The sequence below is a fragment of the Hippoglossus hippoglossus genome, chromosome 9 (assembly GCF_009819705.1).
Source record: "Hippoglossus hippoglossus isolate fHipHip1 chromosome 9, fHipHip1.pri, whole genome shotgun sequence".
Taxonomy (NCBI): Eukaryota; Metazoa; Chordata; class Actinopteri; order Pleuronectiformes; family Pleuronectidae; genus Hippoglossus; species Hippoglossus hippoglossus.
Genome location: NC_047159.1, coordinates 9,758,374 through 9,774,504, shown reverse-complemented (window position 1 = coordinate 9,774,504; position 16,131 = coordinate 9,758,374). Strand labels below are relative to the sequence as shown.

General features: G+C 40.6%; 1 protein-coding gene across 2 annotated transcripts; it reads right to left on the bottom strand.

Annotated features, from left to right (window-relative positions):
- Nucleotides 1-7,742: 7,742 nt before the first annotated feature.
- On the bottom strand, nt 7,743-15,839 carry hsd17b3 (hydroxysteroid (17-beta) dehydrogenase 3). Of its 2 annotated transcripts, XM_034595919.1 has the most exons (12): nt 15,621-15,818; nt 13,672-13,715; nt 10,717-10,763; nt 10,342-10,417; nt 10,124-10,231; nt 9,938-10,005; nt 9,253-9,297; nt 8,946-8,980; nt 8,755-8,836; nt 8,606-8,671; nt 8,359-8,508; nt 7,743-8,241 (listed from the first exon to the last, which is right to left on the bottom strand). In XM_034595919.1, the coding sequence occupies exons 1-12, from the start codon at nt 15,668-15,670 to the stop codon at nt 8,110-8,112; spliced, it is 903 nt and encodes a 300-aa protein (XP_034451810.1). In that variant the 5' UTR covers nt 15,671-15,818; the 3' UTR covers nt 7,743-8,109. The 2 variants fall into 2 exon arrangements, with proteins under 2 accessions (XP_034451810.1, XP_034451809.1); XM_034595918.1 differs by lacking the exon at nt 13,672-13,715 and having other exon boundaries at nt 15,621-15,839.
- Nucleotides 15,840-16,131: the final 292 nt, after the last annotated feature.

Below are 16,131 nucleotides of genomic sequence, written 5' to 3'. Positions count from 1 at the left end.
CACAGGGAGAAGTCTGTTTATATTTCCTGCCTTTATAACCTGAGTGTGTGTGATTCTGATATAAATTAGACGGAGACGCAGCGGCAGAGGGACGGCCCCCCGGCCCTCAAAGTTTATTTGCAGAAGTCAGACTGTGACACCTCGTTTGATTTGATTAGTAAAAAGCTGTGAATGAGTGTTGACCCCTGCTGACCCGGGCCTCCAGACTCAGGTTTCCAGACCTTCTCACCGCAGTGCGTTGAGAAGGTCTGCGAACTGTTGCCGTCAAGAATTAGCTCTCGGACAGATGCATTAAATCGCTGCAAACTTGGCTTCAGATTTTAAGTATTTATAAATATTTTGTATATCTTAAAGGGAACACTCTGCAGATTTTTAACCGAAAAAAAAAAATTGACGGTACACTGACATAAAATAGGGAGAACGATGCCAAGTCAAGCGAGTTTAAGAGTAATGCTGAACTGTGGATCAGTTAAAAAGACTTGTAAGTCATTAAAAACGCGTGTTTATCTTTGATTTTCAGTGAGGAAGCTTGAAATATCAAGAATTCTAAACAGACTTTCGGGGTGTTTGTTACAGCAGCAGCTCTTCTGGTTCAGGAAGCCGGGGATCATGGGAAATATCCACGGTCGTGTTTCAGTTCAGTGAGTGGGACTACACTTTCAGAACTGTGGTCCAGAGATTCGTAGGCCTTGTTTTTTAGGTAAATGCTCGGACATGGAGCCCAACAGAATGAATCACCACCTGTGGCTGCAGAGGGCGCTGTTTCTCAGTAAAAGTGAAATGGTGTTGCTTTAAGGTAAAAGTTTAAGTAAAACAAAAGTAAATCAGAATATTTCATCCTGTGTTAGTTGCTCTGTTATATCTTTGCATGTGGTATATACATGTGGAATTTTTTATAAACTAAAACTTTTTGTCATAAAAAGTCATACATTTATCATTTGGGTTTTGCAGGGACTTTGCCATATAAAACTGTTCTTGACAGTTCTTAAAACCTTCATGAAAAGTTAATTTAATAATCTTCACTCATTGCATAACAAACTTTGTCACATTAAGGTTGGCTTGTAATCTTTTAACATATCTTTCACTGTGACTTTAAAATTGTTATGCTCAGGAATGTTGGCTCATCCCACTTGACTGACAGGAACCAAACAACCCAGGCCGATTCTCATCCAATTCCAATTTCAATGTTGCTAAATCCTGATTGGTGCACAGAAGTGCATGATGTCTTCATTCTAACTGAGCCCGCCCAGTGAGAAGAGCCAAGACAAAATCACAAATTCAGAAATCCAATCTCTAAAAACCAAATCTGTTAAAATATAAGCAGAAAAACTGTTTTCGTGTGTGATATCTTCAGTCATGTGAATGAGCTGAGTCAGAAAGTGAGCTGCCGGGCCTTTAAGGTTCAAGAAATACAGTTGCTGTATAAATCTGTAATTAATGAAACTGTCATTAAATATATTAGATTTATTTAAATAACCACCATAGGTGTTAATGTGGGAACAGGAAAAATAGTTTGCATCTACAGCCCATAAAATGAACTTTTCGGTGACTCAGCAAGCAAAACAACTAGGGGGGTACAGAGTCCTCCTGTTGTTACGGTAACAGGCTGAGGAGCCCCCCCCCCTTCATTAGGAAATTACACACCATTTGCCCCTCATTCCTCTCCAGTTACCCAGGCAACTGTTGGCTGTAATTTGGGTTAATTCACTGGCTCCTGGGCCCTTCCGTTCCCCACTGTGCCCCGTCATAAAAGAGATATACCGCAGATACACACACAGTTTCTTATGCATTAATACGCTCCCTATGAGAGACTAATCCTCCTTCTCCTCAACACGGCGACACACATCAGGCCGTGCGTGTGAATATCAATGAATCTGTGCAAAACTTAAGCTGAAATGTATTCACTCCCAACACCTGTACGCAGCTCCAGCTATGACTAACTGATTAAAAGTGTAGTCAGAGCTGTGCACAGTCGTCTCATTTCCAAAAGTTATGCACAGAAGGACACTTGTCCTCTCCTGTTGTCTCCTGAAGGTGGAGGGACACATAGAGACGGAGGAGGAGGTCAAATCTTTTGGTCCTTTTCTGAGCAAAACGAATGGAAAATTGTGTGTGTTGTCCCATGGGGTAAATATTGAGAGAGCGGAGATATAAACGTAAAGAAGAAAGGTTTTTTTCCGAGGCCGTCTGCGTCTCTGTTGCGCTGCCAAGGGCCTGTGCGTCACTTGATCCATTGTTTAGTGTAGAGGAGTCTCGGTAAGCAAGCGGCTGCCTCCCTTGCTCCAGCTGCAGCCTCTCTACTGTTTATGTTTGCAGGGCCCGTCGCCTTGAAGTGAGGCTATACAAGCAAAGCCCGGCCATATGTGAGCGCTGGGCTGTCAGAGGAGTCACCGGCCTCCTCTTCCCCCCCCCTTTTTCACATCTTTCCCTCCTAAACTCTTCTTTTTTACCCTTTCTCATCAGTTCTCGACAGCGCAGCCCGTCTCTGACTACTTTTTGGCGCAGATGAAGGGTTGGAATTATCTCCTTGAGTTTCAAAGACCTCCATCCTGGAATAGGAGAGTGAAAGTGGTAGGTATTATTACTCCTGTGAGAAATAATTACCCCCCTATACCCAGAGACTCCTCTGGAAGAATGTATCTGTGTGTGTGCACGTCAGCAGAGTCTGAGAGACAAGGTGGTAATTATGTCACAGAAATATTTCAACTAGTATAATCATCATTCTAGTGTAAATATTCAAATATTTATGCTGGGGTGTCACACTGGCAAGCACAGCACATTCAGGAGATGGAAAACACAGAGAGAGAAGCCGCTGAAGGAAATATGAAGTCAAAAATGCATATAGGCTATTTTCCGATAATACACTTAAATGTTTTTATTGAGAGTTCAGCATTAGTGTTGGGGGAAATTAATCTTTGCTCTAAACTGGATTTCAAGCAACAAGGTGAATGAGTTCCAGTCTCAAAACTCCTGGTTCAACCTGGATAATAATGTGCGAGGTGGGTTCAGTGTGTGTGTGTGAGTGTGTGTTTGCAGGTTAGTGATCCTGACCTTGGCTCCTGGGTGGGCTGCAGTGGCTGTGTGCTTGTCTTGGATCATCTCTGGACCCTTCTGTTTACTGAGACAACAAGCAAGCAGTGTCCGAGGAGGAGGAGAGAGGAATCGCACGGGGAGCATCCTCAAAGGCAGCACCTCTCTCCTTTTCTTTCACACACACACTCACGTTCTGCACAAAGAGACCGTCCTCGGAGCCCTGACCACCCACATGACCAACAATCATCCTCTGAAACTAAAACAATGCCTTTCCAGTGACCCCTACCTTGACGAATCCCTCATCTGCTAAAGGTGTTAGACGTGTTGAAGCCACTTTCACTTTATGTTTGTGTTAAAATAAGATCCCACTGATGGTAAAACCATTCATCTGCAAGTGCAGAAGACGTGTAGCTCCCCCACATCGATGGTCTGCACAGGAGGAAAACTTTCTTGGCTACATATAACCTGCTATTAGGAAAGTAGTAACACTGACATCTCAATTCTGAGCTCTTCATTTGATGTCAGGGAGATTTTGAAACTTTGAAATTAAAAGGCGTCATTATGTGTTTGCTCCATTAAATTGCGAAGCACCTCAGGTGAGGAAAGTCCCAGCTCTGATCAAGGTAAACAACTTTTCATTTTAGCTGCAGGTGAAGGAATATACACAACACACCTCATGGAAATTCCCAGAGTTGTAGAGCCGCGACGTTGCATTAAATTGCACCAGTACTTTAAAAAATTTTTTTTTACAAGAAGACGTTCTGATGACTGGTTGTATTTTAACCAGTTTTGTGTTTCTCCTGACTTGTGCTGTAGTTCCACTGTGTTCACTGTGACATTATCAGTAACAACATCTGCTCCACAGAAATATTGTGGGCTTTTTGATAAGCTGCAGGTTGTCATCACCCATAAGAAATACTCCAGCTCTTCGTGTGTGTGTGTGTGTGTGTGTGTGTGTGTGTGTGTGTGTGTGTGTGTGTGTGTGTGTGTGTGTGTGTGTGTGTGTGTGTGTGTGTGTGTGTGTGTGTGTGTGTGTGTGTGTGTGTGTGTGTGTGTGTGTGTGTGTAAACACTAACCTTGTCAGGACTAGTGGACATCATGGGGACCGAAGCCTCCTTCTACTGAGGTCATTTCTGAGGGCCTTGTGTGTGTGTGTGTTTGTACAGCTGTCTTTGTGAGGACCAGTTGAGCATATAACCAACGGAGTGAGGACATTTTGGGAAAGTAAGGACATTTTGACCCCCCCCCCCCCCTTTAATGGACTGTTTGGGGGTTAAGACTTGGTTTTAGGGTTAGGGTTATAATTAGGTTTAGGTTAGGTTAAGGGTTAGAGTTAGGCATTTAGTTTGGATGGTTAGGGTTAGGGTAAGGGGCTAGGGGATGTATTATGTCAATGAAGGTCCTCACTAAGATAGCTGTACAAACGTTTGTGTGTGTGTGTCTGTGTCTCCTGGCTGCAAACTACAGTGATCAGAACTGTGAAACTTTGCATTTTGTGCCCTCTGGTGGTCATATTAAAAGTTACCACCATCATAGGAGAATTTGTCTTGAGAGACAGTGAACATGGATATATTTTAACAAATCATCATATATAGGCTATCAACTGGATTTTTGTGTAAAACAAACTGTATAGACTCTCCAGTGATCTAAGGGTAATAGGTGATTTGTGCTGTTTATCAAAGGAGAATCTAGATTTAAGGTGATATAAATGTATTTATTTACCGTAATCACAGCTGTAATTAAAATAAATAAATACAGATATAACTTGTTACACAGTCATTAAAAACCAATAGAACTGACTTGACATGACAATACTACATTGTATGTAGGCCTACAGTACTCCCATGGTGTCTGGAAACTAAATTGTCCCCCTTTTGTCCCTGAGATCTTTGTTGACATTTAGATTGATGGCTCCAGCATCATGTTTCTGTGATAAACAAACAGTCTCGGGTCCCATAGTACATAATAAAGGGAAAAGGAGTCCAGGAAAACAAGGGTCATTGTCATCAGTCTGTTTATTGGCGTAGTTTAGATCTTTCACATTGTTAAAAAAAAAACATAAATTCACTTTTCTGATTTACTGTTGTCACCATGTTGGAGCTGATGCCAAGTGTAATAAACACACAGCAGAAGAATAAATGCGTGGTAATGTCAGTATTCCAGCATAAGGCAAACGCACTTGTGCATGTGTGCATAAGGTTTTCACTGTTTGTCTTTTCACAACATGTGTTTGTTTCAGATATGCACTTGCTTCACAATCAGGTAACAGCTATCAGATATTTTCCAAATGGCTTTGGCCCTGAACCCCTTTCGCTGACATCGTCATTATTGTTTTATCTTATTTCTTTCACAGTTTTATTTTGATGTAATTGTATTCGGTGTGTATACTTATAATTGTTTTGCAGCGTTAATCTCTGTGTTTTTACAGTTGCCCATTACGGCTGTTATTGTTATCATTACAGAATCATGCTGTGTAGCCAAATCTCTGCTCAATGACAGTTTTATCTTTTACAAGTTTAGTTTCCAAGAAAAATGGTGCAAAAGATATCCATCAATCTTAGGGAAGGTTATTTTAAACAAAATATTTCAACCCCATGAAAAAATACAGGAGGACATTCAGAGATTTCCTGTCAATACGGAGAGACATGAAACAAAATCACAGTATATTTAAAATATTCACAAGACTAACACATCTTATTTACTCTGCCTAAAGAAAGTGAAACATTTAACTTCAGCAAAAAGTATTAGTTATTTTGGTTTCCTTTAATTACTACGGACTGTTATTCACCAACCTGCAGTGTTACTAGACATTTTATATGATTTCATTGAATTATTGCAAATGTTCAGTTACTGTCTCCGTCAACATCACATGAGCTGAGTAAATACTTTTATTCATACGTGTTGATGACCTTCCTTTTTTCAAACATTCAGTCTGCGCACGTATCATCTGAGCCCAGGGTCACTCTGACCTCCCCTCTCTTTCACAAGCCACTTTTCCTGCAGCCTGCACTATCTCTCAGGGGAGGATCGTTCATCACGGCTGTCTAAACAGCCTGGTCACCCCGTGATTAGTGACTCTTTCAGGTCAAACATGTCGCTGGCACGCACTAACTTAAATAGCTGTATCTGTGCGTCTGCTCCTGCATGTGTGCGTGCACGGGTATGGGGAGGGTCGTGCATGCTTTAAACACTGTACATCATCCTGTAAGCAGCAGGCCATCAAACCCAGGTCTCCAGTGCATTCCCCCATTTCTCAGGTAGAAACTCATCAGTTCACTTCCAGCTCCGACTGGTTTTGTGGAAATCAGAACTGTGACTGACACTGTAGAAAAGTCGTCTGCTGGCGCACTCATCCGATCGACTGTTTCCTCCATCTCAGAGGGGGAGAGGGATGCTAATGACAGTAACAGGTGCGTCTGTGTGTGTATGTGTGTGTCTTACAACATGGTGTGTGTGTGTGGGGGGGGATAACAGAATTTAACATTTCCAGGCTCCAGACTCATTATCACCCATATTCAAGATTTATGACTATGGGGAACTGGGTACACACACACACACACACACCAAAACCTGTCAGCGTCACTGATTAGCCACATGCGTTGAGTCAAGGTCATTGTTTTTATTTAGATTTTAAAGACATTTGAACAAATGTAACTAATCTAAATACAGTATTAAAACATCCCTAGACGGAGCCTTGAGTCCTCCTGCACAGGCTGCAGGTTCGATTCCGACCCGGCCCTTTGCTGTGTGTCTTCCCTGCTCTCTTTCCCCATTTCACACTTACTATTCAATCATTAAAGGATATATGCTCCGAAAAATATCTAACCTATCTTAAAGCTTTTTATATACAGTCTATGGTGCAGAATGGAATTAGAAAACTCTGCGATCATCCCCCTGGTTTATCCGCAATGAAGCCATTGTACGTGCGTCCATGATCAACCAAAATATTTCCCACCACTTTTATTGTGACAATTTAGATGTTCGCAGCTGACATTGGACGAGAGGCTGGACACGTCACCAGCGTATCACACAGCTGACTTATAGAGACAAATAACACTTTACACAAACATTCACACCTACACTTCTGGAGTAAAAACCCACACAGACACGAGGATAACATGCAAACTCCACAAAGAAAAACCTGCCGCCAAGCTGGGATTCATATTAAATCATTATATAGTTTATTGCACCAATATAACTGTCCAAAGATGTATTGAGAGTATCAACTGTGGCCTGTGGGGTTTATAAAAGTAAAGATTTGATATCTGACGTTGGTGTGGTTGGTGAATAAAATCACCGTCAGCAGCTACAGTTACAGTACAACTTATATTTCCTATATACAACCTTATTTACCTTTACACTGAAATATAAGAATGGAAATATACACAAATACACAGAGGGACATGCAGGTAAAAAATGGGGAAAAAAAGATTCTATTTATGTCAACCTTTCAATAAAATGGAGCAGATGAATGGGCCAAAAATAACGTAAGGTAAGGTAATAAGATGAAATATAATTTTGGGACATCACTGCCACAGAGTTGACTCATTGTGGACATGATGTCTTTAAATGACAATAAATTCAAGAGACACAAAAAAATGAATCATTTATCAAATTTCATTTGTTTAGCCCGTTTTCACAAATAACAATTTGTCCTTATAGAGCTTAACAAGGTGCGACCTCTGTCCTTAACCCTCGACTAGTGTGAGGAAAAACGACCATATTTTTTAGGGGACAAAATGTAGAACCCTCAGAGAGAGGTGGTGATGACCCCTCTCCATGCAGGACGGACAGAAGAGCAAAATACATTAAATAGATGAAAACAAAAACTACATACAAAAAACAAACGATTCATAAATGTGCTTTCCTGAGGGTGGTTTACCAACCATGTAACAAACGCTAAAAACAGAATAAATATCACATCGGTGGCTAGAATTCCTATTGATATTACTTTTACAAGTTAGACCATTCATCGCTTTGTTCAAGAAACCGAAACGATGATTTGTAGAGACCAGTTTCACATTTATATTTTAAGATATTTGAGCCAAATTACTTTAAGTGAGTCTTCCTGTTTATTTATTTATTTTTTTTTTCAAAAGTTGCACTTGATGCAGGGATGGAGGGTTTCTTCTTCACATAGTCCTGCAGGCTGTGTAACATGGACTCTGCATAGAGAACCTTGAGAGGAACAGACTGCAGAATCCAGCCCTGTATGCACACACACACACACACACACACACACACACACACACACACACAGAGGGACGGATCAGTCCCTTGTCATTTAATACTTGACATTATGAGATGATTGTAATTGAGTTGTACCATGAGTGTGTGACAGACGCTGCCGTGTGTTTTGTCTCCAGCTCTCAGGTATCGCAGGGAGCTTTTTACGAAGTCTTCCGGCGACGGCGTCACTATGTTGGTTTGTTGGTAAGCGGCCATCCGAGTGGAGACCCCGAACGGAGCGACCGCCTGAGGAAGCAAGAAAGAAAGAGAGGAAGTTGTGAGAAGGGTTTATCCCCTCATCCCTCCTTAGTTTGATTTAAAGTCGCAATAACAATCAAAGTACCTGTATTATAATCCCCTTATCTTTGTATTCAGCTTGAAGACCTTGAGAAACTCTCTCCACAAACACCTACAGGAACATGAGTTATAACATGAGAGATCATACAACATGATCTAATGAGTTTAAGGATGAGCTGTTGATATCAAACTCACCTTGGACGCAGCATACAGGGTATACAGGGGGAAAGGGATGCAAGCAACTCCAGATGAAATATTCACAATCAGCCCTTTTCCTCTGTGGTGGCAAAAACAGGGTGAAACCATTGAAACTCAATGTTAATCAGCGTGTGATGTTTTCATTGTACTACACATTACATCTAATGAAGAAAACATGGGAAGGAAACCTGTTGGCCATGCCTGGAAGGATTATTCTGCACATCTGGAGACAAAAGAAGACATGTTCATAGGGTTGTTAGTGTTCATTTGTTTGGGAGGAATACACAGCAGTGTGACTATCATATATATATATTATTATACTGATGGCCTGATGGAGGTGTGAGGACTGAGACATTGCTAATAAAGAGGAAATGATGGACAGTGTGCAATATTCTTTGTTTTGATCCTTCATCTCTGTCACTGAGACTGTACAAGTACAACTGTAATTTAGAGTTCATTTGTTTGAAATAAGCTAAATAAATTATGTTCTCTTACCTTGGCCATTGTCTTCACATTGCAGTTTATCACCTTGGTAATTGTCTGAAAGCACAGATACATATGAGACCCTTTAAGTAAACTACTGTATCTTTGTTGATAATGAAGGGACAGAAAATGCTTCAGGTTGAGGAAGAAAAAAGTGTGATTGTATGTAAGAACCATTGAAAATGAACATTTAGGTGAGGAGATCTGATGTGAAACTGGGTGCTGGTTTAAGTTATGTACAATGCAAATCGTGATGTAATGGAAGTTGTGTAAATGTAAATAACCTGTAGGTTCGTGGTTGACAGTTTCTCAAAGAGTTTTACAGCTCTGGTTTGGAGCTTTCTATGATTTGGCTCTGGTTTGTTTGTCTTGTGCATGTGCACGTGGATGAGCATGCACGTGGCGGATTAGATGCACAGTCCTTTCAATGGTTTCACACTGTTCCACTGATGCAGGCAGCAGAAACATGCCAAGATATGCAGCAATGCTCCAGCAGAGACGGGGGAGGGAGGCTGCTGGCAATCGAACACAAATGTAAACCAGGCTTTCTTTAAAATAGGGAAATTGTCTGTGCATTCAGTGCATTTGTTACAGCTCGAGGATCCACACCTCACATTGTGATGAGTAACACTGAATTTAAACATATTTCTCTGTTGTTACTGATACCTTAAAGTGTAACTGCAGAGGCAGCACTGACCTGATCCAGGTCTGCACACTCCAGGAATTTGCTGGGGATGAAGGTGGGCAACATGCCAACATTATTGACTGAGGAAAAAGGAAAGGCATAACTTGTGATGACCGTTTTCTTTCATTTGAGTTATATGTGTGCAATTAATAAATTAATAAAATTTCATTATGTGGAAAAATAGAAAATACGACCAACTTAAAACCCCGATGTTGAGATCCTCAAGTTGATCCTTAATTTCACCGAAGACATTTTCCTTTGTGAAGTCCGTCACTATCACTTTCACCCTCTGCCCTGTTTTATCAGCTGGGAAGAACGAAAAGGTAATATATTAGTAATATTGGAATAATTAGTTGTAATTATGTTCTTTTACAGCAGATCTAACAGACAGGTAAAAGTAGAATGCAAGTATTTACCTATTTCCTTTGCTACTTGGTCCAATGTTACTTTGGTTCTGCTCATGATAACCACGTTCATTCCTCGCTCAGCCAGCTGAGGGATGATACAGTGCAGTGGTGAATAAAAAAGTACAATGTGCAAAATGTATCATCAAAAAACATCAGCTAATCTATCTATCTATCTATCTAGCTTCAGATACAGACTTTGTTGCCTTGGTTTTTAATTTAATGTATTTAATTCAATCTAATACACATAAATGCTGTTGTGTATAACAAGTGCTTTCTATTTGAAAATTAATTAACTTTTTTGCCTTCTACTTATGTTTTAAGCATAGAAATGGTTTTCATTCATAAAAATAAAAGCAGTGTTACTTTATTTAAACTCTCACTTACTGCAAATGCGTACGCTCTCCCTATTCCTTCTGAAGCACCGGTCACCACTGAAACAAGAATGCAGGATTAGTCTTTTAAAGATCCAGTGTGTAAGATTTAGATGAAAAGGATCTATTGACAGAAATTGAATATAAAATAATCCTAGTGATGTTTTCACTAGTGTGTTTCATCTAAGTTGTATGAATTGTTGTTTTCTTTACCCTAGAATGGGCTCTTTATATTTAAATACTTTATATTTACAGTGGGAGTGGGTCCTCTCTATGGAGGCCGCCATGTTTTTTTTTACAGTAGCCCAGACTGGACAAACTAAACAGCTTTTGAGTTTTTATGACAACTGAAGGCTACCACAGGTTCTCCTTAATGTTTGAAAGGGGAGGGTGGGGTGAGGGGTATTAAGCTGCAACATGCAACTTCACCACAAGATGTCACTAAATTCTACACACTGAACCTTTAATCGATTTCCACCACTTGTCATATTGTCCTGTAGTTTCCATTCTAAACACCGGAGGCACTGTGAATACGAGCCGCACAACCTAATCTCTCTTCCTCTGCTGCTGCACAGAGGAAGAGCATTTTGTGTTTGTATTTACCCAAACCCAACCCATCCTGTTCAGACAGTGTGTACTAACACAGCATGTTCCCCACTTCTGATAAAGAATCCGCTGAGAACAAACGGGAACTTTTTGTTTCTGAGCGCTCACTTCTCTCCTATCTCCTCCTCGACTCGAGATACAAACATCACAGGCTCATATTTAGTTAGTGATAGGCGTCTGTTTTGAACTGAGCCTGATCCAGGGTGGAGATTTAAATGAGTAGAAGACTTTAAATGGGATGGGATGCATTGGTTTAAAATTATGTCATCATGGGAGTGAGAGAATGAGTCTGACAGCACAATGCAAGAAGAGGTTTTGCCCTCAGTTGAATAAACAATCAGAAAGCTCAAATGTGTATAAACTACTGTGTTTCTTAGAAAGTGAATACATCATCAGATGACAATACTTTATGGGATGTTTATCCCAGCTGACATTGGGCTGGAGGCGGCGTCGCCCTGGAAGGGTCACCAGCTCATTGCAGGGCTGACATACAGAGACAAACAACCATTCACAGTCACACTCACTCTTATGCTCAATTAAGAGCTTCCAATCAACCCAATCCCAATTTGCATGTCTTTGGACTGGGGGAGGAAGCGGGAGTACCCGGAGAAAAAACATCCAGACACAGGGAGACTACTAATCTAGAGTCTTAAATTAACCTAACCCTGATCTGCATGCTTGGATTGTGGGAGGAAGCCAGAGAAAACCCAGGCAGACAAAGGAAGAACATGTAGACTCCACCCACAGCACCCAGCCAAACCAGGATCTGACCCATGAATCTTCCTGCTGTGAGACAACAGTGTGAATCACTTGACTATTGTTCCGTCCAAGGTGATAGATGATATGTTATTTTGCAGGGGCGTTGCAACAAGATGGGCAAAGCAGGCAATTGGTGAGAGGGGGCTGCAGAGAAGTAGAAGATCTAGAATATCTAAATGTGTGTATGATGGGCCTGGTATGTTGCATTTAAACGTTCCTACTTTACTGGTATTTATGTGTATCACAGTTTGCACTTTGTTTATCATTTTAATAGGAAAAGAATAGTTTGAAGATTGGAATGATGTGGTTTGTTATCATGTGTTTCTTTTGGGGGGTGGTTTGGTTTGGTTCGATGTAGGGCCCCCCAGGTGCCTTTTGCATGGGGCCCCTAAAGTCCCTGGACACACTCCTGTTTATTTATAAGGATTAGGTCTTGCACACCCCTCTTGCCACACTTACATTTTATGAGATTCGACAAAGAAAAATATACTGACCCCTCTTTCCAGCCTGGCTTTTTAACCTTGTGTGTCTTTTGGTTCTTTTACTTCCTGTCATTGTCTGGTTTCCTACGTCTGTGCCCACTTATCTTGTGTATTTAACCTCTGTCCTCTCATCGTCAGTTTGTCTGCTCAGCTTGAATTAGCTCTGTAATTCAGTAACTTGGATATTATTACCCTGCTGGTCTTCTCATAAAATACATATGGACGAGAAAGACCCTTGCTATAGTTTTTAAATGCTCTTGTTTACAACGTTTCACAGCTAATATCACAGGAAATAAATTTTCAAGTAGGTGGTTGCTCCAGTCTCAGTTTGGGTGAATTCAATAAAAAAAACAATTACAGAATAATAGCCCTTTTCCTTTATGAGTTCAGTGGTCTTAAATGCCTCTGGAAGCATTTCTTCAAAGAGGAGGGGATCGTGACACAATGACACAGATTCCTATTGGTCAGTCAGTGTGACAATGTTACACAACCACAGACCTGATTACTTTTTCTTATATAAAATACACACACTGCTTGTTTTGTTTTATTTTGATTGCTCTATTTTATATCCCAGAAGTTGCTTTTAGTTTGTGTTTTTTCAACACAGTTAATTTTGTTTTAGTGCATCATAACTGCCAGTGAGATATTAAAGTATTAAAGTACTGAGGAAAACATGAGTCAGAATCTTTTTTTTGGTACGAAGAGCCATTTGTTTCTCATTGTCATAATTGTCCAGACGGCACCTTGTGCCAGAATGATATTTTCCTTGTTCTCATGCAGTTACTATGTTGACTGAGCTTCTTCAGGCAATTGCTTCCACAGGGAATAAAACATTTGTTTAAACCAAAGTAAATAGTGGTTGGCACTGTTGTTCTCAGCAATAAGGTTATCGGTTCGATTCCTGGATCAGCCAGGGTCTTTCTGTGTGGAGTTTGCATGGTCTCCCCGTGTCTGGATGGTCATTCTCCGGGTACTCCCGCTTCCTCCCACAGTTCAAAGACTTGCAAATCAGGATTGGGTTGATTAGAAGCTCTGAATCAACCATAGGTGTGAGTGTGGCTGTGAATGGTTGTTTGTCTCTGTTGGACTTGTGATACGCCTGCAACCTGCTCAGGGTTTACCCCGCCTCGTGCCCAATGTCCGCTGGGATCGGCTCCAGTTCCTCCTGAGACCCTTAAAGAATAAGCAGTATAGATAATGGAATAATGGATGGAAGCACAATCAATTTATTATCAATAAGTATCTTGACCAAATGGCACTATCAGTATTCAGTACTCACATGTATCAAAACAATCATAATGACTGAAATATGCAAGTTGTATTGTTTTATGGTTTTATATTTAAAAAACATATAGGATCAACATTATCATAAATACAATGTCTGATTAATAATGAATTAATATTCCTGGCACATGTACTCATGCACTGTCATAAACATAAAGTGCTGACAATCACACAGGCACGTAACTGTAAACATTCACTTCCCATGTATGTGTCATCATCGACCAATACAACACGTCTGAGGCCACTTGAGACCGAAAAGACCTAAGTTTGAAGGAGACAGGGAAAAAACTCATGCAAATGTGGTTATAATTGTTGGGAGAGAAAATGAATGCAGAGGGAAGGGGTTGATGCAGCCCAGAACATAGTGTTCTGATGGCTGTTTTTCCCCGTGCTGGAATGGAATCAAAGTGGGCTTTGGGGAAGAAAGGAAAGATCAGCCCAGTATTCTGTGTTTTTTATGAGGCTTCTTTTAGCACTGTGGGAGACTGAACAACCTCTTCAGGAGATGCCAGAGGAAATCTGGTAAGTTGATGAGACTGCTGTGGGACCTGCAGAGGAATGTTTCATTGTGATTACTTGGAGGCGGTCCGAGGGCTGAGGGCCGGGCCAGAGCCCTCACTTGCATTTAGGAAAAAAATTATTGAGATATCTCTCCAGTTTATAGAAAGGTTAAAAGTTCGACTCCCTGTGCCATCTTATCATCCTGCATCTTAAAATGTTTTAGTTAGGCAGGGCGGTTTTCTATTTGTCATTGATGACACCAGTTTGACTTGTTTGACCCTTGTCATACAATTATTATAATTAAACCATAAACACAACAGCAATTCACATTTTGTGAATAAACTCAGATGTAATGTTCTGTTACATTAATTACACTTTTTCTTTATATAATAATGTTTTTACTGGACCAACGATCTCGTGCTACATCCCTGTCAGTGAGTGAGTGAGTGAGTGAGTGAGTGCGTGAGTGCGTGACACACTTTCCAAGATATCTCAGCAAATAATCGGATTAGAGACACAATTTAAAGCCTATGTTGATCATAAGATGTCACATGATGAGCACCATCATAAAGAAATCACACAGATGTCAGAAAATGACATCATCAGCATAATTTAAAAAAAGTATTTATCCACACATCTCTGCTCAAACATGACCTGAAGCATATATAGATGAAAGAATATGATCATATTGGTAGGAATGACGTTATCATGATGTCAATAAAAGCCCGAAAATGACATACAGTGTAGTGATGCATTCAATTTTGCAACCAATAAAATTAGAGAGACATTCTACAGCTATTTAGATTAACCAATCATTTGTCATCATATGATATAAATGATGTTACGATCATGTCACTATGAACAGGTATTATCACAATACAAGAAGTTAGCATTGCCTGACTGGGGTATGAACAGTGTGTGTGCAGGGTGTTTACTGCATAACAGACTGTATAAACTGATTCAACCAATCCTACTGGACTTTGTAACTAAGTTAGTGTGGTTTCAATCATCAAACCATCCCATGAGCCATTGTGTTGTTTTATGAGTCCAGTGCAAACAGTGTAGAGTTGACTTTTCCAATGATGCAGTGTGTTGTACAAAAACTTATGCTGTATATCCCATCTGTCTTCACATTTATTTATTCACCACAGTATAACCCACTGACTGTAGGTCTGACAAACAGCCCCCACACACACACACACACACACACACACACACACACACACACACACACACACACACACACACACACACACACACACACACACACACACACAGAGCTCACCTGCCCACTCTCCCATTGAGGTAAAGAATGTCTTTGACAGTGGAAACCATAGTTTTGGAAAAAGCATCCTGCTGGAAAACAGCAGTTTCACTCCATAGTAAACGACAACTGCTGCACCGAGAGAAATGAAAAACAGCTCAGATAAATCCATGACGTCGGGAATGATAAACTCCTGCTTTGAACCTCTCTGTGTTTGTGTCTGCTCTGTGTCTGAGAAAGTTTCTGGTCCAGTGATCCACTAAAAGTACGCAATGACAGAAAGAGGGAATGACCCTGCAAAAGGACACTCCCATTTCAAAAGCAGCAGCCTCTCACCCTTCCTCTGCTGAACATGCAAACACACCCACAAATACCACATGTTGGTATTTAATTATATCACAATGATGATTAGCTCCTGAGGTTCCACAGTAAACATGATAACTTTCTGCTTGAACAATAATCATATAGAAAGCATTTTTATCATTAGCAGCATCAGCCAATGAGTCTTTGCTAAAGGATCTTAGTAAAAGGA

Excerpts from the sequence above, each read along its gene's own strand:
- hsd17b3 (XM_034595918.1), bottom strand. The coding sequence starts at position 15,771 with ATGGATTTATCTGAGCTGTTTTTCATTTCTCTCGGTGCAGCAGTTGTC. Across the intron at positions 10,232-10,341 it reads CCAAGTAGCAAAGGAAATAG|CTGATAAAACAGGGCAGAGG; the intron begins GTAAATACTTGC and ends CGTTCTTCCCAG. Across the intron at positions 8,837-8,945 it reads CTTCCAGGCATGGCCAACAG|AGGAAAAGGGCTGATTGTGA; the intron begins GTTTCCTTCCCA and ends TTGCCACCACAG.